This window comes from Primulina tabacum, chromosome 7 (genome assembly GCF_025594145.1).
Source record: "Primulina tabacum isolate GXHZ01 chromosome 7, ASM2559414v2, whole genome shotgun sequence".
NCBI classification, from domain to species: Eukaryota; Viridiplantae; Streptophyta; class Magnoliopsida; order Lamiales; family Gesneriaceae; genus Primulina; species Primulina tabacum.
In genome coordinates, this window is record NC_134556.1 from 7,245,163 (window position 1) to 7,264,308 (window position 19,146).

Consider the following 19,146-nt stretch of genomic DNA (forward strand, 5'->3'; position numbering starts at 1 on the left):
TCAGAAGAATTATTTTATCTATACACGAGTTAAGAAAATCTAAGTCAGTTAATTCAGAAAGTCAGTTTTCAAATTATCAATTTCAAAAAATCTTAATCAGATAAACATGTCAGAATTATAAGTTTTGTCAAACATTGAAAATGATGAAATTGTGGGAAATAATAAATTTCAGAATTGGGCAAACTGAACTGAAGACCCTAACTGAATAGCAACTGAACTGAAAGAACGTAACTGATCTCAGAACTGAAGGAGTGTTATCGGGCAGAAATGAACCAAGTAGAACTGAAGTAAATAAACTAAAGTTTTAAAAAATATTAATAAGTCCCAAAACTGATGAATCGGAGATTGACAAACTAAAGAACTAAAAGAACAGAACTGAAAATATCATTCGCAAAACTGATGTAGCTAAACTGAAATTATCAAAATGAACTGATAGAAGAATGTTGAAACTGAAAAGACGTCAGTTAGAACTGATATAGACCAGTTGAACTGATCATTCGACCAGTTTGACTACTGATCAGTTAGTCACGTCATCAGTTGCAATTTGAATCTCATTAGAAAAACCGACACTCCGTACCAAAGCAAAATAGATGAAGCATAACAGTTTGATACATCGTACTTCTGGCAGAAAAATGATGTCTACATGGACTAAAAGACGACTCAATAAGTTTGATGCATTGATACTCGTGCGCGTCCCTTCGTCTGTTCGGCTCAACTTCCAAAACTAATCCTGAACGTTCACGTGTTCGTAGATCAACGGCTGTGGTCGGATTCCCCCCTCCTGAGTAAATGAGAAGCGTTCCGATTGGTTCGAGGCCTTCTACCTTCCTTGACATTAAATGTCACGTGTCTATAAATAAGGCAACAGAAATGAAATGTGAGCATCAGCCCACTATGTCGAGTTCAAGCGATTCCACTACTTGCAGTAGCACGCATGTTTTAGTAACAAACGAAATGCGTCCTCATCTGGAAGACCTGAAGAGGACTATCGAAGAGTACATCTGGGTGAAGGTCATGTCTACCTGGTTCAAGATTCAAGATCTCAACCACGCGCACCAAAAAGTTTGGTTTTTAATCGTGCCCAAAGAGCAAGGGCGAGGAAATATAAGCGAGAGTTTGAAGTAGATCGAGTTGCAGATCTTGCTACTGATCAAGTTCTGCTGCATGCGATGCTGTGGAAGGAATGGTATCAGCTGAACAAGATCTTGACTGCCGAGTCCTTTACCAATCTTCGGATTCATGAATTGACCGATTGGATAAATAGGTGGCAAGAATCTGTATCTTCGATAATGGATGTCATAACATGGCATCAAATATTTTCCTAATAAAATTTCAATTATCGTACTTTGTTTCTTTAAACTTCTGCAAATGAATCAATGCGAATTGGATAATATTTAATTGGTAAGTAAAACTGACATGCCAAGACTTGATGCTTCCTGAACTTAAAATAAAGTGTCGGGGCCTCGTATTTCCCGGGCTTATAGATAAGATGCCGGGCTCTCACCACCCGGGCTTGTAGATAAAATACCGGGCTATCCCACCACCCGGGCTTGTAGATAAAATACCGGGCTATCCCACCACCTAGGTTTGTAGTTAAAATACCGGGCTATCCCACCACCCGGGTTTGTAGATAAAATACCGGGCTTTCCCACCACCCAGGCTTGTAGTTAAAATACCGGGCTATCCCATCACCCGGGTTTGTAGTATTTTGTCGTTTGGTTTTCTTGGGTAATTAATGCGATGTTGTAATGATGTGTCTCCTACTGAAAATTTGTCAGAATCTGTACGTATTCCAAGCAGAGAAATGATCATGACGCTTTGATTTACGCGCCCGTCTTTTCAAATATCCCGCCTAATCATGCTGCTCAATTTCCGAGGCTGATCTTGTTCGTTCGATTTGTTTTAGATCAACGGTGTAGATCACCTTTCTCCCCTATATAGTAGATGATCGATTTTCTAAAAATCATTTGCAAATTCAAACTTGTAGCGAGACTCTGCCAAATTCCTCTCTCGAGCTTTTCCGTTGCGTAGATCTTATTCCGGCGACCCTTCCGTTCATCGGCTACCGATCATCATCCTCGTTTCTCCCTAGTAAGTCTCCTCTCCCTTCTTTACTTCCTTAGCCATGTCAAACTCTACCTCTTCTACTTCTGGCCAAAATGCCAGGTGTCGGTCAGAAGATCGTTCCCCGACTCCTTCCGAGCAATCTGCTCATATTCCCATAGGTATTCATGTTTCCCGTTCTCGACCCCTCCAAATATCCAAAACTTCTTCTTCTCGACCCTCTGACACCCAGGGTAAGGGAAAAAACCAGGTAGCAGGGCCCTTGTGGTTCTCTACTGTGACTTCTACCCTTCTCCCGGGTAGTATAGAGGAGCTAAGAACTTTAGGCACTATCCCTTCCAATTACAAAATCAAAATTCCCGGGCCGAACGATCACCCAGACACCCCTCCTCCCGGCTACCACGCTTTCTTTCTAGAACAGCTAAAGAGTGGTCTTCGCTTCCCGGTACATCACTTCTTTGAAGGGGTGGCCCTATTCTTTGACCTTCCCCTTAACCATCTCCATCCTAATGCTTTTCGCATTATGGCTGCCACTTTTGTTCTGTTTCGCATGAAACTTATTCCTATCAACTCTTCTATCTTTCACTATTTTTATTCTTGCCGGTTTAATGACGGGGTCTTTTCTTTCATGGCCCGAATGCATTACCGATTATTAACTGACATCCCTTCCTCTTTGAAGGGGTGGAAAACGAAATTTTTCTTTCTTTAGTTCCCGACTCCGCCAACCTGTGCCTTGGGCTTCCTGTCTTCTATGCCCACACAGCCTAAACTTCCCCGGGACTTTAAACTTCTTCCCCCCTTCACCCACGCCTGGGATACTTTGGGGAAACAATCTTACCTGTCCTCGGTGCTGATCGGGGGGGGGGGGGGGGGGGCAATCTGGTTCATTATGGGATCGGGTCCCGGCCCCGGGACCCTGTGGATCGGATTATTGATGAATTTGATCAACCCGGGTCGCAGGCTGGTAAATTAATTTCCTTGGTCTACTCATCTCTTGTATGCTTTAATTCTAATATGTCGATTTTCGATGCAGTTGAAGAAGATATGATCAGGGCAAGTCTTCAGGAGGCTGCTGCCAAAAGAAAAGCCGAGCACAAAAAGATCCGGGCTGAGAAAAGGGCCCGGGAAATTCAAGAGTAGGAAGAACTCTGAGCCCGGGCGGCAGCTGAGGCTCGGGAAATTGAAGAACGCCAAGTCGAGGCGGAGGCCAAGGCCCAGGAGGAACCTTCCCCTCCCCAGAAAGAATCCACCTCCCCGGCTGCCGAAGAGGACCCGGCTCCTCTAAATCAGCGAAAGAGGAAAGCCACCCAGGAGCCGATCACGGAAACGGTGGTGGTGGTAGAAGATGAGGCCGAGGAGATCGTTCAATCTCCTCTTATGACTGGTTCTTCTGCCGGTCCCTCCGGGGGAAGGCCCTGGATCCTCCCCAACATCTTTGGGGATGACATCAGCTCGGATCTTGTCAAAATGATCCGGGGCCTTCTGCGCCCTGACGAGGTGGCACACCTCCAGGGAGTTCATCCCAATATGCTGCTCTGCGAAGGAGTGTCCCGAACCTTCTCGGTAAGTCCATAAAATGGCACTCTTTTATATTACCTTCTCTGACCCCCCTTCTTTTTTTTTTTTTTTGTTTTCAGGGCTTGCAGATGCTCATACATTCCTACGAGCGAGTGGCTCAAGTAGCAAAGGGGGCCAATGCTCAGGCTACCTCGGCCCGGGAGATGCATGCTAAGCTTCAAGAGGAGGTGGGTCGTTTGAATGAACTTCATGAGCATGTGTTGGCTCAGGAGATGGCTGTTTGGGAGCAGCAAATGGATCTGGTCCGGGCGGAACTTGCCGACGCCCGAGCAGAGACACAGGCGGCAAAGGAAGAAGCTGAGTCCTCCCGAATCCGAGCCGAGAACTTCCAGGCTACTGTAACCCTCATTAAGACTGATCAGGAGGAGCAAAATGGCCAACTTTTTGAAGTCTCCTGAGTTTAAGAAGATGGTGGCTGAGAAGGCCTTTCCATATTTTGAACAGGGCTTCAACAAGTGCCTTGAGCAATTTGAGGAGGCAGGCTTAGTTCCGGCCGATCGGGAAGACTTTCCAGACCTAGAGAAGGCAGCCGCATCCCTCCCGGATGATGAAGAAATAATCCAGAAGCCGGCCGGGCAAGATCCTTAGCTGGTTAGGATTTCTATCTGCTTCTCTTTTTTATTATTATTATTTTTTTCGTTCCCGAGTTTCTGGGCACCTTGTAAATATCTTCCCTTTAAATAAAATCTCCTTTTCTCGCATTTTCCCAATATTTCCAGAATTGTAAATTGTATTAACTCTGAATTTTATCAATCATTAACCAATATATTTCCTCAAAGCAAAGACCTGAGGGCCCAATACGAAATTAATCTTGATAAACAATCAGGGTGTAGGTTACTGGACTGGTTTCCTAGGATTGATAGACAACCAGGATACGGATCCCTGGGCCAAGGTACAGTTCCTTGGGCTTAGTAGATAACTTGGATGCAGGTCCCTGGGCCAGAGTACGGGTCTCTGGACTTAGTATATAACCGGGGTCGGGTCCTCCGGGCCAAGGTACTGGTCCCTGGGCTTTGTAGATAACCAGGGTGCGGGTCTCTAGGCCAAGATACAGTTCCTTGGGCTTAGTAGATAACCAGGGTGCGGGTCCCTGGGCCAAGGTACAGTTCCTTGGGCTTAATAGATAACCAGGGTGCGGGTCCTTGGGCCAAGGTACAGTTCCTTGGGCTTAGTAGATAACCAGGGTGCGGGTCTCTGGGCCAGGGTACGGGTCACTGGACTTAGTATATAACCGGGGTACAGGTCCTCCGGGCCAAGGTACGGGTCCCTGGGCTTTGTAGATAACCAGGGTGCGGGTCCTTAGGCCAGGGTACGCGTTTCTGGACTTAGTATATAACCGGGGTACGGTTCCTCCGGGCCATGGTACGGGTCTCTGGACTTTGTACATAACCAGGGTGCGGGTCCCTGGGCCAGGGTACGGGTCCCATGGCTTAGTATATAACCGGGGTAATTTGATGAAGAAATAATAGACACACGTGCTTTTAAACATAATATTTCTTTAAATGAAAAGCATTTCATGGCCTCTTGAGAGTGTGTCCCTGAGAATCTTCGAGATAGTAAGCTACACTTGAGCTGACTCTTCGAATTACTTTGAAGGGTCCTTCCCAACGGGCTTCTAATTTTCCCACATCACCTACGGGCTTGATCTTCTTCATAACCAAGTCCCCAACCTGAAAATTTCGTGGCCAGACATGCTTGTTGTAGGACTTCATCACCCGGCTGCGATAAGCTTCCATTCGAATGGCTGCTCGATCTATTCTTTCTTCCACTAAATCAAGTTCAATGGCCCGAGATTGATCATTGTTACTCGGATAAGATTCTATCCGAGTAGAAGATTGTCCAATCTCCACTGGCAGGACTGCTTCTGAACCGTAAACAAGGCTGTAGGGTGTTTCCCGAGTAGATGATCGAGGTGTGGTTCGGTATGCCCATAAGACACTTGGTAATTCTTCCACCCAATATTTTCCTTTCCCGTGGAGTCGGGCTTTCAATGCTTCCACAATGATTCTGTTAGTCACTTCAGTCTAGCCATTAGTCTGAGGGTAAGCTTCTGAGGTGAAGGATTGAATAATCATCATTTCTTGACACCAGAAAGTGATCTTCTTTCCCTAGAATTGCCTTCCATTATCTGAAATTAATTTCCTCGGGATGCCATATCTGCAAACAATGTTCTTCCAAATAAATTTCATGACTTCATCCTCGGTAATCTAGGCTAATGGCTCGGCCTCTACCCATTTGGAGAAATAATCCACAGCCACAAGAAGGAATTTTTTCTGTGCTCGGGCTATGGGGAAAGGGCCCATAATATCCAAAACCCATTGGTCAAAAGGGCATGATGCGGAGATCGGTTGCATACTTGCAGCTGGGCGGTGGTGAAAATTAGAATGGTGTTGACAACCTTGACATTTTTGAACAAGTAATGCAGCATCTTGATTCATCTGAGGCCACCAGAACCTGGCCAATATAGTTTTCCGAGACAAGGCTGTTCCACCGAGGTGTTCACCACAGCATCCTTCATGTATTTCCCAGAGGACATACTCTATCTCGTCTTCTGATAAGCATTTGAGTAACGGGCCCTGATAGGATTGTCTGTATAAAACATTATTCAAGAAGACGAACCTGGGCGCTTGTTTTTTGATTTTTGCAGCCTGGGTTCGATCTTCTGGGAGCTTTTCATGTACTATATATTCAACGATAGGAGTCATCCATGAGCTTTTCTGGACCGGGGGTACTTCTTCATCGATAGATAACACCAGCCGGGTAAAGCAAAGAACCTCCCGGGTATTTATATCTGTCATGGAAGCAGCCAATTTGGCTAAGGTATCGTCCTCTGCATTTTCCTCCCGGGGAATTTGCTCCATACTCCAGTCTGTCAGAGACGATGCCCGGGCAGTGATGAGCCCTAAATATTTGAGCATCTTTTCGTTCTTGGCCACATACGTCCCTTTGATCTGCTGTGTAACCAACTGAGAGTCAGAATAAATTATGACTCGGGAAGCACCAACTTCCCGGGCAGCCTGTAACCCTGCCAAAACAACTTCGTACTCTGCTTCGTTATTTGTGACCCTTGAATCAATCCTCAAAGCCAACTTGATTTTCTCTTCTGATGGGGCGATTAGGACCACCCCCACTCCACATCCTGATAAGTTTGACGCGCCATCAACAAACACCCTCCATACTTCTTCTTCGACTGGTTGGATCATTTTTGTTAAGAGGTCCGTTAATGCCTGGGCTTTTATAGCAGCTCGGGGTTTATATTCAATGACATACTCCCCGAGCTCCACAGTCGATTTAACCATTCTCCCGGAGACTTCGGCGTGAGTCATGATCCTTCCAAGGGGAGAATTGGTGAGGACCACAATGGGATGTGAGAGAAAATATGGCCTCAACTTCCGAGCAGTCATTACCAAGGCCAATGCTATTTTTTCCAACTCACTATACTTTAATTCTGCTCCTCGAAGGACGTGACTGACATAATATATCGGTTTCTGATCGGCTCCTTCTTCCCTGACAAGTACAGAGCTAACAGCGAATTCAGTGGCGGAGAGATAGACCCATAATTTTTCCCCAGGCTCGGGCTTGGCCAAAATAGGAAAATCAGCCAGGTGCTTCTTCAAGTCCTGGAAAGCTTGTTCAAATTTGTCGTCCCAGCCAAATTTATGCGCTTTCCTTAGGACTTGGAAGAATGGATAACTCCGATGGGCAGATCGGGAAATGAAGCGCGATAAGGCCGCAATCCTCCTGGTTAATTTCTGCACATCTCGGACAGACTGAGGATAAGGCATGTCCATTATTGCTCTGATTTTCTCCGGGTTAACTTCGATTCCCCTGTCAGTTACCAAGAAACCCAAAAATTTACCACTCCTGACCTCGAACACACATTTGCCCGGGTTGAGCTTTATTCCATATTGTTTTAAAGTGGTGAAAGTTTCAGCTAAATCATCAATGAAGTGGGAGACTTCCCGGGTTTTGATTAGAATGTCGTCCACATACACCTCAATATTCCGACCTATTTGCTTTTGGAAGACAAGATTCATCAAGAGTTGGTATGTAGCCCCCGCATTCTTCAATCCAAAAGGCATAACGACATAGCAAAAGGTGCCCCCGGAGGTAATAAAACTGGCTTTATCCTGATCTTCCAGAGCTAAGGGGATTTGATGATACCCCTGGTATGCATCCAGAAAGCTTAATAACTCGCATCCAGAAGTGGAATCTACCAACTGGTCTGATGTGCCCGGCTCTTAGCAACTCTCCCACTTGCTCTTCAATTACTTTATCTTTTTCAGGGCCAAAATGCCTCTTATTTTGCTTCACGGGCCGGGATCCCGGAAGGATATTCAATTTATGTTCGGCCACTTGGGGCGAGATCCCGGCCAACTCCTGTTGAGACCAGGCAAAAACACTAATTTTAGTTTTTAAACATTGCAAGAGATTTACCCGGGTGGACGTGTTGATGTCTCGGGCCACCCGGACGTGCTTTCCTGGCTCAATTTCCACCACTTCTTGTTCTTCCTCAGCGACAAAGTGCACCTCTCTCTCCTTGGCCCCCTCTTGACACTCTTTCTCCTTCTCTTCCCTCCTTGTCTTCTTTTGATCTACCCGGACTGTCTCCCCATAACACCTCCGAGAAGAGGGCTGATCTCCTTTAACTTCCCCAACATGTCCTCGCACTGGGAATTTGATTTTCTGGTGATAAGTGGAGGCCACGGCTCTCATCGCATTCATGGCCGGCCTTCCCAATATGATATTGTACGAGGACGGGACATACACCACTATAAAAGTATTCATCACAGTCTTCCTCAGGTCTCTAGTACCCAGGGTCAAGGGTAGAGTGATTTCCCCCTCAGGATACACAACATGTCCAGCAAAACCAAACAAGGCAGTCTCAACCGCCTCTAACTGATACTCATGTAGATCCATTTGGACCAAGGCTTCCTTAAATATGACATTGACAGAGCTGCCATTGTCAACAAATACCCTCAACACATCGTAGTTAGCCACTCGGGCCTGAATGAGAAGAGCGTCATTGTGGGGTAGACTAACTCCTCTGAGATCCTCTGGTCCAAAGCTTATGATTGGCTCGTCTCTCCCCATCCCATCGACCTCTAAGCATTCCCTCCTGCTTTTGGATTTTCGGGCCCGGTTGGAATCGCCATCAGTGGACCCCCCTGAAATCATTTTGATTACTCCTCGGCTTGGGGAAGGGTCCCTCCTCTCTACTGGTCTGCCCCTTTCTTCCCGAGAACTTGCTTCTCCCCCTCTACTTCCGCTCGGGATATTTGTTGAATTTGGAGGAACATTCGGTCCGGAACGTCTAGACAACCAAGGTGGCTGTCTAGACTTATCTCGAGGAGGATGGGATGCTGGCATAGGGTGTCTAACGGATTTTTTCCCCAGGATCCGGCATTCATTGGTGTTATGGGAACAATCTTTATGGAGGGTGCAGTACCCTTTCTACTCTGGCCTTGACACTCTTCCCGTCGGACTGGGAAGCGGGGCTATATCTGAACTACATTCCTGGATCTCTCGGTCCCGGGCAATTCTTAAAGGTACATGAGAGAAATGTCCCGGGCCATTTTTCTTAGAAGCTCATTCTTCAGGTTTGACAGCCCGGTCTCCTCTTGATCTCTTCAAGGCCTCTCTTTTCTGATTTTGCGCTTCTTCCATATTAATGTATTTCTCTGCTCGGGATAAGAGATCTTCGAAGTTCCCGGACAATTTCTTAGTTAAGGATCGGAAAAAATCCCCTTCGCACAGCCCTTGCATGAACGTTGTAGTCTTCGTCTCGGGTGCACAGGTCGGCACATCCAGGGCCACTCGGTTGAATCTTTTGAGATACGCCCTTAGGGTTTCATCTTGCCTCTGCTTTACCTCAAATAAACTGAAAGCAGTCTTCTTGTGCTTCTTGCTGCTGCTAAATTGATGCAAGAATACCTTTTGGAAATCTTCAAAGCAATTGATTCTTTGTGGCGTCAACCCGACAAACCATCTTTGTGCGGAGTCCACTAAGGTGGTGAGGAACACTTTACATTTAATTTGGTCTCCATAACAATGCAACAAAGCTATGTTTTCGAAACGAGTGAGGTGCTCGTCGGGATCGGAACTCCCATCATAGTCCTTGATTTTGGCTGACTTGAAATGCCCGGGTAATGGTTCTCGGACAATGATATCTGAGAACGGGCAACCTTTGACAACATGAACATTGTCCTTAGAACCAATCTGTCCCTCCAATATCTTTACTTTCTTCCTCAATTCCCCTAATTCTTCCGCAACAATGGGGGACTTAGAACCCGCGCTTGATTCCCTCTCCTCCTCCCTTCTCTCTTCCTCTTGCGGCTGCTCACGTTGCCGCTCGGGATGACTGGAATGACAAGTGGTGGCCTTCTTTGCTGTAGCCATCTTAACAGCATCAGTTATAATCTTTTTTAACTCCTCGGGAGTTAAATGAATGGTGGGTTGAGGACCATTAGGGGGAGGGCCACCTGCACCAGAAATACGGGTATTGTTCTCCTCCTGAACTCGAGAAGTGTCTTGGTTTGCTCTTCTAGTAGGGGCCATATCAACGCCTTAGAACTCAGATTTCCCACAGACGGCGCCAATGATGCAACCCGGGCAAAATGAACGAGTCGGGTTGGGAACTCTGCCGGGTATACTATCAAAATATTGAAGGAAATATGAGTTGAACGTCTGGATTGAACTTCCTCCCTGAAAAATCCGAGAGATCTGCAAACAAGAAAGTAATCAAGTGAATGGGCGCCGGAAGGGTGTCCGGCGTGACCACTCCGATGCTTAAGTCAGAAGAGTAATCAAGCAATAAAAACAATGTAGCCAAGGGATGGCTGTGTGATTGGTGTGGATAGTGGGAGTAAAATGAGCAATAAATGAGAGTATTTGATGTGAGTTAATATCTCAATCTAGAGTAAATGCAAATAAAGAACCTGGTATTTATAGTAGAGGATGCAATGATGACCTCGTTTTTCATGTTTGAGCATTAATGATAGTAGGGCGGCTGATTATACCCTATTAGTCTAACATGTCAAATCTTACACTAGTCACGTCCAGCCCACTTGACTTCATCAACAATTAATGTCATTGTCAGAAATAGGTCGGTTGTGCATGCTCTACATAGTTGGCGCCATTAAATGCTTCACTCGTTTCGAGGTGGCCGAGCAGAATGCCTCTCGAGTAATTACAGAAGAGCTCGGGTATTCCACGTCTCGGGGAAATCATGTCCCGGGTGGTCAAATGTCTCAGGGTATTAATCCATTTTGTCATGCTACCGGCCTGAGAGCATCCCATCCTGGCCCGGGCACCAATCATGGATATGCTCCACGGCCCAGGAAGTCGCAGGGCCTATCCATGACCCGGGACATCCCAGGGCATCACCGACGATTTCGGTTGGGAAAAATTCTAGCAAGCGGACTAGGTCAAGTTATAGTAAATGGACGAAAAGTCCAAGTATCGATCTCACAGAGACTATTATTTAAATACTAAGATCTAAATTATTCGATTTAATCTAGACAAAAAGACAAAGTGATTGGTGATAATTTAAACTAGTAAAATTAAATTAGAATATGTTAAATTAATAACTAAGATCGAATTTTCAGAACAGGTTTAAACTTGGCATATTTTCAGATTTAAATAAAATGACCGGGAATACACAACGGTCCAAACTTTGATTATTATCACGCATTAGAATTAATTAACCATAGATTATTCGATGCCACGATGAAATTCCCTGAATTAACTATAAATCTATTTCTAGAATTTATAATCCTATTTTCGTTTAACAGTCCAATTATTTCTAATCGAATTTAATCAAACAAAAACGCATTATTCAACGAATGAATTACAGCTGTCGCCTAAAATCGCACATTGAAATCGAATACTATTTCTAGTCGATTTAACCGTTTGTTGATTAATATTTTTGAAGCTAAATTTAATTTATTCTCTTTCGAGTCAAGATCAAACAACAAACATGCAAATAATTGGGCAAATTAAGAGCACGAAAATTACACAAACATTAATCAATAACATAAATTAATTCGTAAATCGAATAATCCAGTGAATGAACATCATCAAAAGTTTGTCCCTATCGTGGTCCCGATCACAAGAAAACTACTCCATAAATTCAAAACTAGAATCAAATCTAATATTCGAATTCATGAATGAAAATAAGAAAACTAGAGAAGAGAAAATCTAAGCGATGGTGCGCGGATCTTGCGTGTGAAGTGCGCGGTTTCCTCTCATCTCTCCCAAGCCGCCGTCGCCTTCAAAAGTTTTCCAAGTTCTCCCTTTTTCTCGTCTCCCAAGTCGGCTGCAAAAATTCTTGATCCAAAAAAGTCCTCGTTATCTTTTATTTTTTTCTTTTTATTCCTTCAAATCTCCATCGAATCTGCGTAAAATTTTGGATCTGATATCACGTACACGAACCCCATGTAAGCCTCAGGTATAGGGTCCGTGTATATTCGAATAAAAATTCTTTCCGGGAGATGCTGGACACGGACCCCGTGTAGGGGTCCGTCTTGGGTTCCGTCTTCGTACGAAAATTTCTTCTCTCGGTGGCTCGTGAATTTCCTTCCTTGGGATTTTATGACACGGACCCTCTCACGGGGTCCGTGCATAGGTCCGGGTGTTCTCCTTGCGCAATTTTCCTATTTTTCCCGATATTTCTTACATGGCATTGCGAAGCTTGACTTTTCTTTCTTTTCTTTGGCTTTTATATATTTTGGTCAAACCTGCAAATAGCAATAATGACACGAATTAAGCGCAAAAATCGGAATAAAAACGCAAGATAAGCACGAATACGACAAAATAAAGTCTTTAAAACGCTATAAAATTCGTGCTTATCAACTCCCCCACACTTAACCTTTGTTCGTCCTCGAACAAATCAGACAAGAAATAAAGATGAGACATATCTTAGATTTAGAACTCAAGTAGTACAATCAAAACTTCTCAATTTGTCAAATTCTATCACTCCCGGTCAAAAGATCATGCTTCGAATATCATAAGATTCGTTTTCATCGCAAATAAAGATTCAAACATTACCCAGTCAAGATCAACAGAATGAGATGTGTGTAGTGTGCATGTCAGAATTCACACTCATCAACAGCTACTTGGTTTCAGGATCACTTATATTCATCATTTTTTTATTTTTTTTTAAATTCCCCATATGCTTGACTTTCATACCCCTCTCTACTAAATATTGAACTGATAATGACTTGGTTAATAGGTTTTTTTAAGCTTATAACGTAAAGCCAAGGCTCACGGCTACAATAGAAGGCATGGGAATCAAAAGCGAGAGAGAATAAACATATTCCTACAGCGCATTCATTCAACTCTTAACTCGTCACCAATCACTATATTTTTATCATCTTTAGAGCTCTATTATCTCCTTCCTTTCTCATTGACCTTCAACTTTCACTCACAGATTTTTCGGGTGTCTTCAATACCATACACTTTACATCATTTCTTTTTTTTTTCAATCATAAATCCAATTCTTTTCATTCAAAGGTAATTCAACAACTCCTTCAAATATGTCTTTTCTACACATGTGAGTGTTGGAACATTTCAAAGTGCTCGAAGGGTTTATTTCTCTCAAAGTTCGGGTGGGATAAAAGTGTATAGGCTAAAATTTTGGTAGTTGATGTGGGACATTGAATAAATTACGAATGTGGTCTAATTGTGTGTCACTGACACACACCATTCGATTTTTATAGGCTCAAGAAGGGTTACTAGAGACAATAAATGATACATCGGGTAGGCTTGAAAGGCTCAAACGGTCCAAAGATCGCCTAAATCATCCCTAGGTTACTATCGTTCGTATTTTCGCTTCGAGGGCTAGTCAGACGAGTTCTAGGGTGTTCTATCTCCTTTTTTTTTTTAATTCACCTTGCACCAATTTACCATTAACGAGCGGGAGTCTGACAACGTGCATGGAATGAAATGTCAATACAAAACTGGTTCATGTCTGACTCTCTCCTTGAAACTACGACTCCTCTCATTCAATACTAGGCATGAAACGATTTCACGAGCGATCAAAAAATCTAACAAATTAATCCGGGTATCAAGTAAAACAAGGGTTCTTTATCTAGATATAGTCTCATCCTACGTGAAAAGTGTTGTGCAACGATGTGTAACAAAACTGGCCCACCCCCACACTTTGAAATCGACACTGCCCTCAGTGTAAAGCGATGTAACATGAATTAGCAAGGCAGTTAAAGCAAACACACTTCCCTGGAAAAATATCGAGTAGGTGGTGACAATGGGGTAGAATGCATCAATACCTGAAAAGTAAGACATCGAATACACAAGGAAACGTAAAAAGGAATAGGAAAAACACTCAAGCACTTAAACAAAATCCAAACGAGAATAATCATAAATAATCATAAATAATAAGAGGTCCCCTAAGAACAACAACATCATCTGAATGAAATGTAAAATAAACAAACTAGAAAATTGAGCAAAGCTATCATGCATCAGTTCGAAAAATAGAAGGCACGGACCCCGTGTAGGGGCCTGTGTTGTTTCGCGAAAGGGAAAGATTCTGAAAGCGTCGAACCGTAATAGGGTCCGGCTAGGTTCGGAATTTTTTAAATTTTGGGGGGAATTAGATACGGACCCCGTGTTGGGGTTCGGATATGGATCCGTGTCAGCTCGGGACATCAAAGTGAATTTTTTTTTTACACTAATTAATATGCGAATCAATGAATGTACAATTCTATAAATCTACACATCAAAATTGAAACTCAACCAAGCACACAAGATGCAAGAATTGTACAGAAACTTCCCTGGTCTATTTGACGTTCTGAATCTGCTCGTCCTAATAGAATCCCGACACTTGAGACATCCACCGCCAGTGAATAAATTACCTACACCACCATTTTCTGAGATCAGCTCACGAAATATGAATAAAGCAAAACGAAAGAAAACTAAAATGAAAGATGAAGGAAAAAGATAAAACTAAACACTGGGTTGCCTCCCAGCAAGCGCTAAATTTATAGTCGATAGCGTGATTGTACTCCCCTTATTCATTTTGGATCCTGCAGATCCACGGTGGTCGGGTCATCGGGTATGGCACCACCATGATAAACCTTCAGCCTATGCCCATTCACCTCGAATGCTCCACTTGCTTCACTAGTGATCTCCATTGTCCCATAAGGGAAAACTTGTGTGATGGTGTATGGTCCTGACCATCGTGAACGCAACTTACCTGGCATTAATTTCAATCGAGAAATGTATAATAGTACCAGTTGTCCCACTAAAAATTCTCGATGGACGATGTTCTGATCATGCCAACGTTTAGTTTTCTCCTTGTAAAGCTTGTCATTCTCATAAGCATCCAACCTAAACTCATCCAGTTCATTCAGTTGCAGCACTCTATCGTCACCTGTTGCTTTAGCATCAAAATTTAAAAATTTAGTAGCCCAAAAAGCCTTATGTTCAAGTTCAACAGGTAGGTGACATTATTTCCCATATAACAATTTAAAAGGAGACATGCCAATGGGAGTTTTAAAAGCAGTGCGGTAAGCCCAAAGTGCATCGTCGAGTTTTCTAGACCATTCTTTCCTTGAAGCACCGACAGTCTTTTCAAGAATGCGTTTAAGTTCTCTGTTCGATACCTCGACTTGGCCACTAGTTTGAGGATGATAAGGTGTTGCCACCTTATGTCGGACCCCATACTTAGCCAACAGACTGTCAAACTGACGATTACAAAATTGAGTACCCCCATCGCTAATAATGGCTCTAGGTGTGCCAAAACGTGAAAATATATTTTTCATGAGAAATTGAACGACAACCCTAGAATCATTAGTTTTGCATGCAAGTGCCTCCACCCACTTAGACACGTAATCAACAGCCACCAAAATATACTTGTTCCCAAAAGAAACTGGAAACGGACCCATGAAATCTATACCCCATACATCAAATAGCTCACACACTAAAATATTATTGAGAGGCAATTCATGTCTCCTAGAGATATTACCTATGCGCTGACAATCTGAACATTTTGTAACATATTCATGTGTGTCCTTAAACAGAGTAGGTCAATAAAAACAAGACTGGAGGACTTTTGACGCAGTTCTAGTTGCCCCAAAATGGCCTCCAACCGGACCAGCATGACAATGAAACAAAATTTCACTTACCTCTTCCTGGGGAATGCATCTACGGATTATGCCATCTGCACATATTCTAAACAAATAAGGATCCTCCGCTAAATAATATTTCAAATCTGAGAAAAAAAATTTCTTTTGCTGATAAGTAAAATGGGGAGGAATGAACTTACTGGATAGATAATTAACAAAATCGGCATACCAGGGTAAACTGTTGATCTCAAAATGTTGTTCATCTGGGAAATCATCGCGAATAATATCCTTACCTGAACTTGGATTCTCCAGACGCGAGAGATGGTCAGCAACTTGGTTCTCTGTTCCCTTTCTATCGATTATCGTCAAGTCAAATTCCTGCAACAGAAGAATCCAGCGGATTAGCCTTGGCTTTGCATCCTTTTTTGCCATCAGATATTTCAAGGCCGAATGATCGGTGTGCACTATAACTTTGCTTCCTATTAAATAAGATCTAAATTTGTCCTGAGCAAAAACCACAGCAAAAAGCTCCTTCTCTGTAGTGGCATAGTTTAGTTGGGCAGCTGATAGTGTCATACTAGCATAGTAGATGACATAGATGCATTTTTCCCTCTCTTGCCCTAACACTGCCCCCAGAGCTGTGTCGCTTGCATCACACATCACCTCAAATGGCGACCCCCAGTCATGTGCTATCATCACAGGTGCGGTGATTAATTTCTCTTTCAAAATTTGAAATGCCTGCACACACTCATCAGAAAAATCAAAGCGCACATCTTTTATCAGCAAATTTGTTGGAAACAAAATTATGGCGTTTGACAAATTGCCAACTGATTATGCTAACCAACTGAATCTAGTAAACTGAACTCAGCAACTGAATATAGTAAACTGATCTACACAACTGAAACGCAACTCAGTTATTCTCCTCACCAGTTTATTGCCCAGCAGCTGATTAATTCAGCTGAACGCGTCATTAACAACCGACAAATAGTACCACTACAGTCTGCAACTATTAGTGGAACGCCACATTTCAATGGTCACAGAGTACTGTTGTCAGAAGAATAACGATGTGGCATATCAACGGATATAATATTCAAACAGCAGTTAATGTTACCATTGAAATGGAAGCTTATAAATAGTTGAAGAGAGCAGCTGAGAAACCAACGAACCTACAACGAATTTCCAAGCTTGCTGTTACGCTGCAAAATTCTTTTATTGCATTCAAATATCGAAAACTCTCACTCACTTGATATAGCAGTAGCATTCAGGCTATATATTTGAGCTTAATATCACTTTGTAATATCTGCAAACTCTTTAAGTCGTGCTAAGTTCAGTCAAGGACTGTAAAAGCGTTTGTAGCTAAGAGTTTCAGTTTTGGCATTGATAAGTCCAAACTGAAGTAGGTCAGTACAAGTCTTGTATTTGATCAAAGTCTTTTAGTGGATATCCTATCTTCGTGATAGAAGGGGTGACGTAGGAGTTATTCAAGTCTCCGAACATCCAGAAACAATTGTGTTCTTTTACTTCAGTTATTATATTTCAGTTAGATATTCTATCTTTCAGTCAGTTCATATTCCGCAACTGCTTTTCTTCAGTTTAACTGATTGTCATTGACCGACGTGATACCTAGAGTCAGTTTGTAACCAAACCGAATCCAAACCTCGAAGAGAATTTAAAATTCGTGAAGTGTTTATTCAACCCCCCTTCTAAACACTTTTCATCCTTCCAACCAATCCTTTCAAGTGGTATCAGAGCAGTTGTATTTCGTCTCAGAATATCTTACTCAAACTGTTCAGTATGTCTTCTTTTAACAAGATTCCAATGTTTTCCAGAGAGGACTTTGATGACTGGAAAATAAGAATGCAGGCTCACTTAGCTGCACAAGATAATGATATGTGGTACGTTATAACTGACGGACCCATGAAGATTTTGAAAGCCAACACAGCTGTTGCCATCACTGATGGGGCACCTCATCGTATAGAAAAGCCCAGAGAAGAATAGACGATAGAGGATAAAAGAAAAGCCAATTTGGATAATGTGTCAAAGGACATATTATACAAGACGCTGGATAAAGTAACCTTCAGCAAAATTAAAATGTGCAAGACAGCCAAAGAGATTTGGGAGAAGCTAATCCAGCTTTGCGAAGGGAACGAACAAACCAAAGAAAACTAACTTTCTGTTGCTGTTCAGAAGTTTGACAATATCAAAATGAGAGTTGGTGAAACAATGCATGAATATGATGAAAGAACAAGCTGCATCATCAATTAATTAAATGCACTTGGAAAAGTGTACACAAACAAAGAAGTTGCATTGAAGGTAATCAGAGGTCTTCCCAAGAAGTGGGATGTGAAGACCATGGCAATGAGGGAATCCAAGGATTTGAACAAAGTTAAGCTTCATGATCTATTTGCTGATTTGAAAGCTTACGAGTTTGAGCTGCAAACTCGAGAAAGAGAATCTTCTACTCCAGCAGCCACGACTGCCTTAGCTGCTGTTAGAACAGATTCAACTGGCTCAGTTGAAAAATCTGCTGATCAACTTAGCAATGATGCCATGTCATTGTTCATTAAAAAGTTCGGAAAATTTATGAGGAAATATCAGGGAAATTTTCAGAATAAATATCAAAGAAGCAATTCCAAGGAAGAATCAAACGCTTGCTACAACTGTGGCAAACCAGGTCACTTTATTGCTGACTGTACCAAACCAAAGAAAGACAGTCAAGGCTCAACTGAAAGAAGAAAGAAAACATATGAGCACAAAAAGAGATCTAAGGATGATAAGAAGTTCTCTAGGAAGAAGCATGAAGTGCTCTTGGCTGAAGAGAGCAAATCAAAATGGGCAGAAACTGACAGCGAGGGGTCAGAACCAAAAACTTCATGCAGTTCTAGTGACAATCAAGAGGAAGTGAAATGCTTGATGGCTGGTGATATAGAACTGGGGTCCAACAGCCAACAGGTATTTGACTTTAGCTCAACTGATTTTACCAGAGAAGAACTTATTTCAACTTTGCATGATATGGTTAGTGAGTATCATAAGCTTGCCTTATCATTTGAAAAGGCTAGAGTAAAGCAAACTGATCCTATAGACAATAAAACTAAAACTGATGAATCAGTTGATATGTTGAGTCTGAAAAAGGAGATTGCTGAACTCAATACTGAAAGAAGCAAGGATCAATTAATGATTCAAAAGTTAATGCTTGAAAAATCAAAGCAAACTGAGCTTATTCAGGCTTGGAACAAATCATCTGTTGCATTGACTGATATACAGAACTCACAGAAATCAGTTACTAATAAAACTAGTTTAGGGTTCAGCAACCAAGATGAAATGTCTCCCAAAGATACTCGACCAAAACTGATTATGGGCAAAGGAAAATATATTCACTTTGTCAAATCAGTTATGGAACAAAAACAACCGGAACTAAGTA

The 19,146-nt window shown here is 42.7% G+C and overlaps 1 protein-coding gene across 1 annotated transcript; it reads right to left on the reverse strand.

The window, feature by feature from the left end:
* Nucleotides 1-14,672: 14,672 nt before the first annotated feature.
* On the reverse strand, nucleotides 14,673-16,385 carry LOC142550530 (uncharacterized). Its single transcript, XM_075659605.1, has 4 exons — nucleotides 16,019-16,385; nucleotides 15,143-15,550; nucleotides 14,942-15,031; nucleotides 14,673-14,854 (listed from the first exon to the last, which is right to left on the reverse strand). The coding sequence occupies exons 1-4, from the start codon at nucleotides 16,383-16,385 to the stop codon at nucleotides 14,673-14,675; spliced, it is 1,047 nt and encodes a 348-aa protein (XP_075515720.1).
* Between the last annotated feature and the right edge of the window lie 2,761 nt (nucleotides 16,386-19,146).

Excerpts from the sequence above, each read along its gene's own strand:
- LOC142550530 (XM_075659605.1), bottom strand. The coding sequence starts at position 16,385 with ATGTGTGATGCAAGCGACACAGCTCTGGGGGCAGTGTTAGGGCAAGAG. Across the intron at positions 15,551-16,018 it reads TCTGGAGAATCCAAGTTCAG|ATTTCATGGGTCCGTTTCCA; the intron begins GTAAGGATATTA and ends TATGGGGTATAG. Across the intron at positions 15,032-15,142 it reads TGCTTTTAAAACTCCCATTG|GTGACGATAGAGTGCTGCAA; the intron begins GCATGTCTCCTT and ends CTAAAGCAACAG.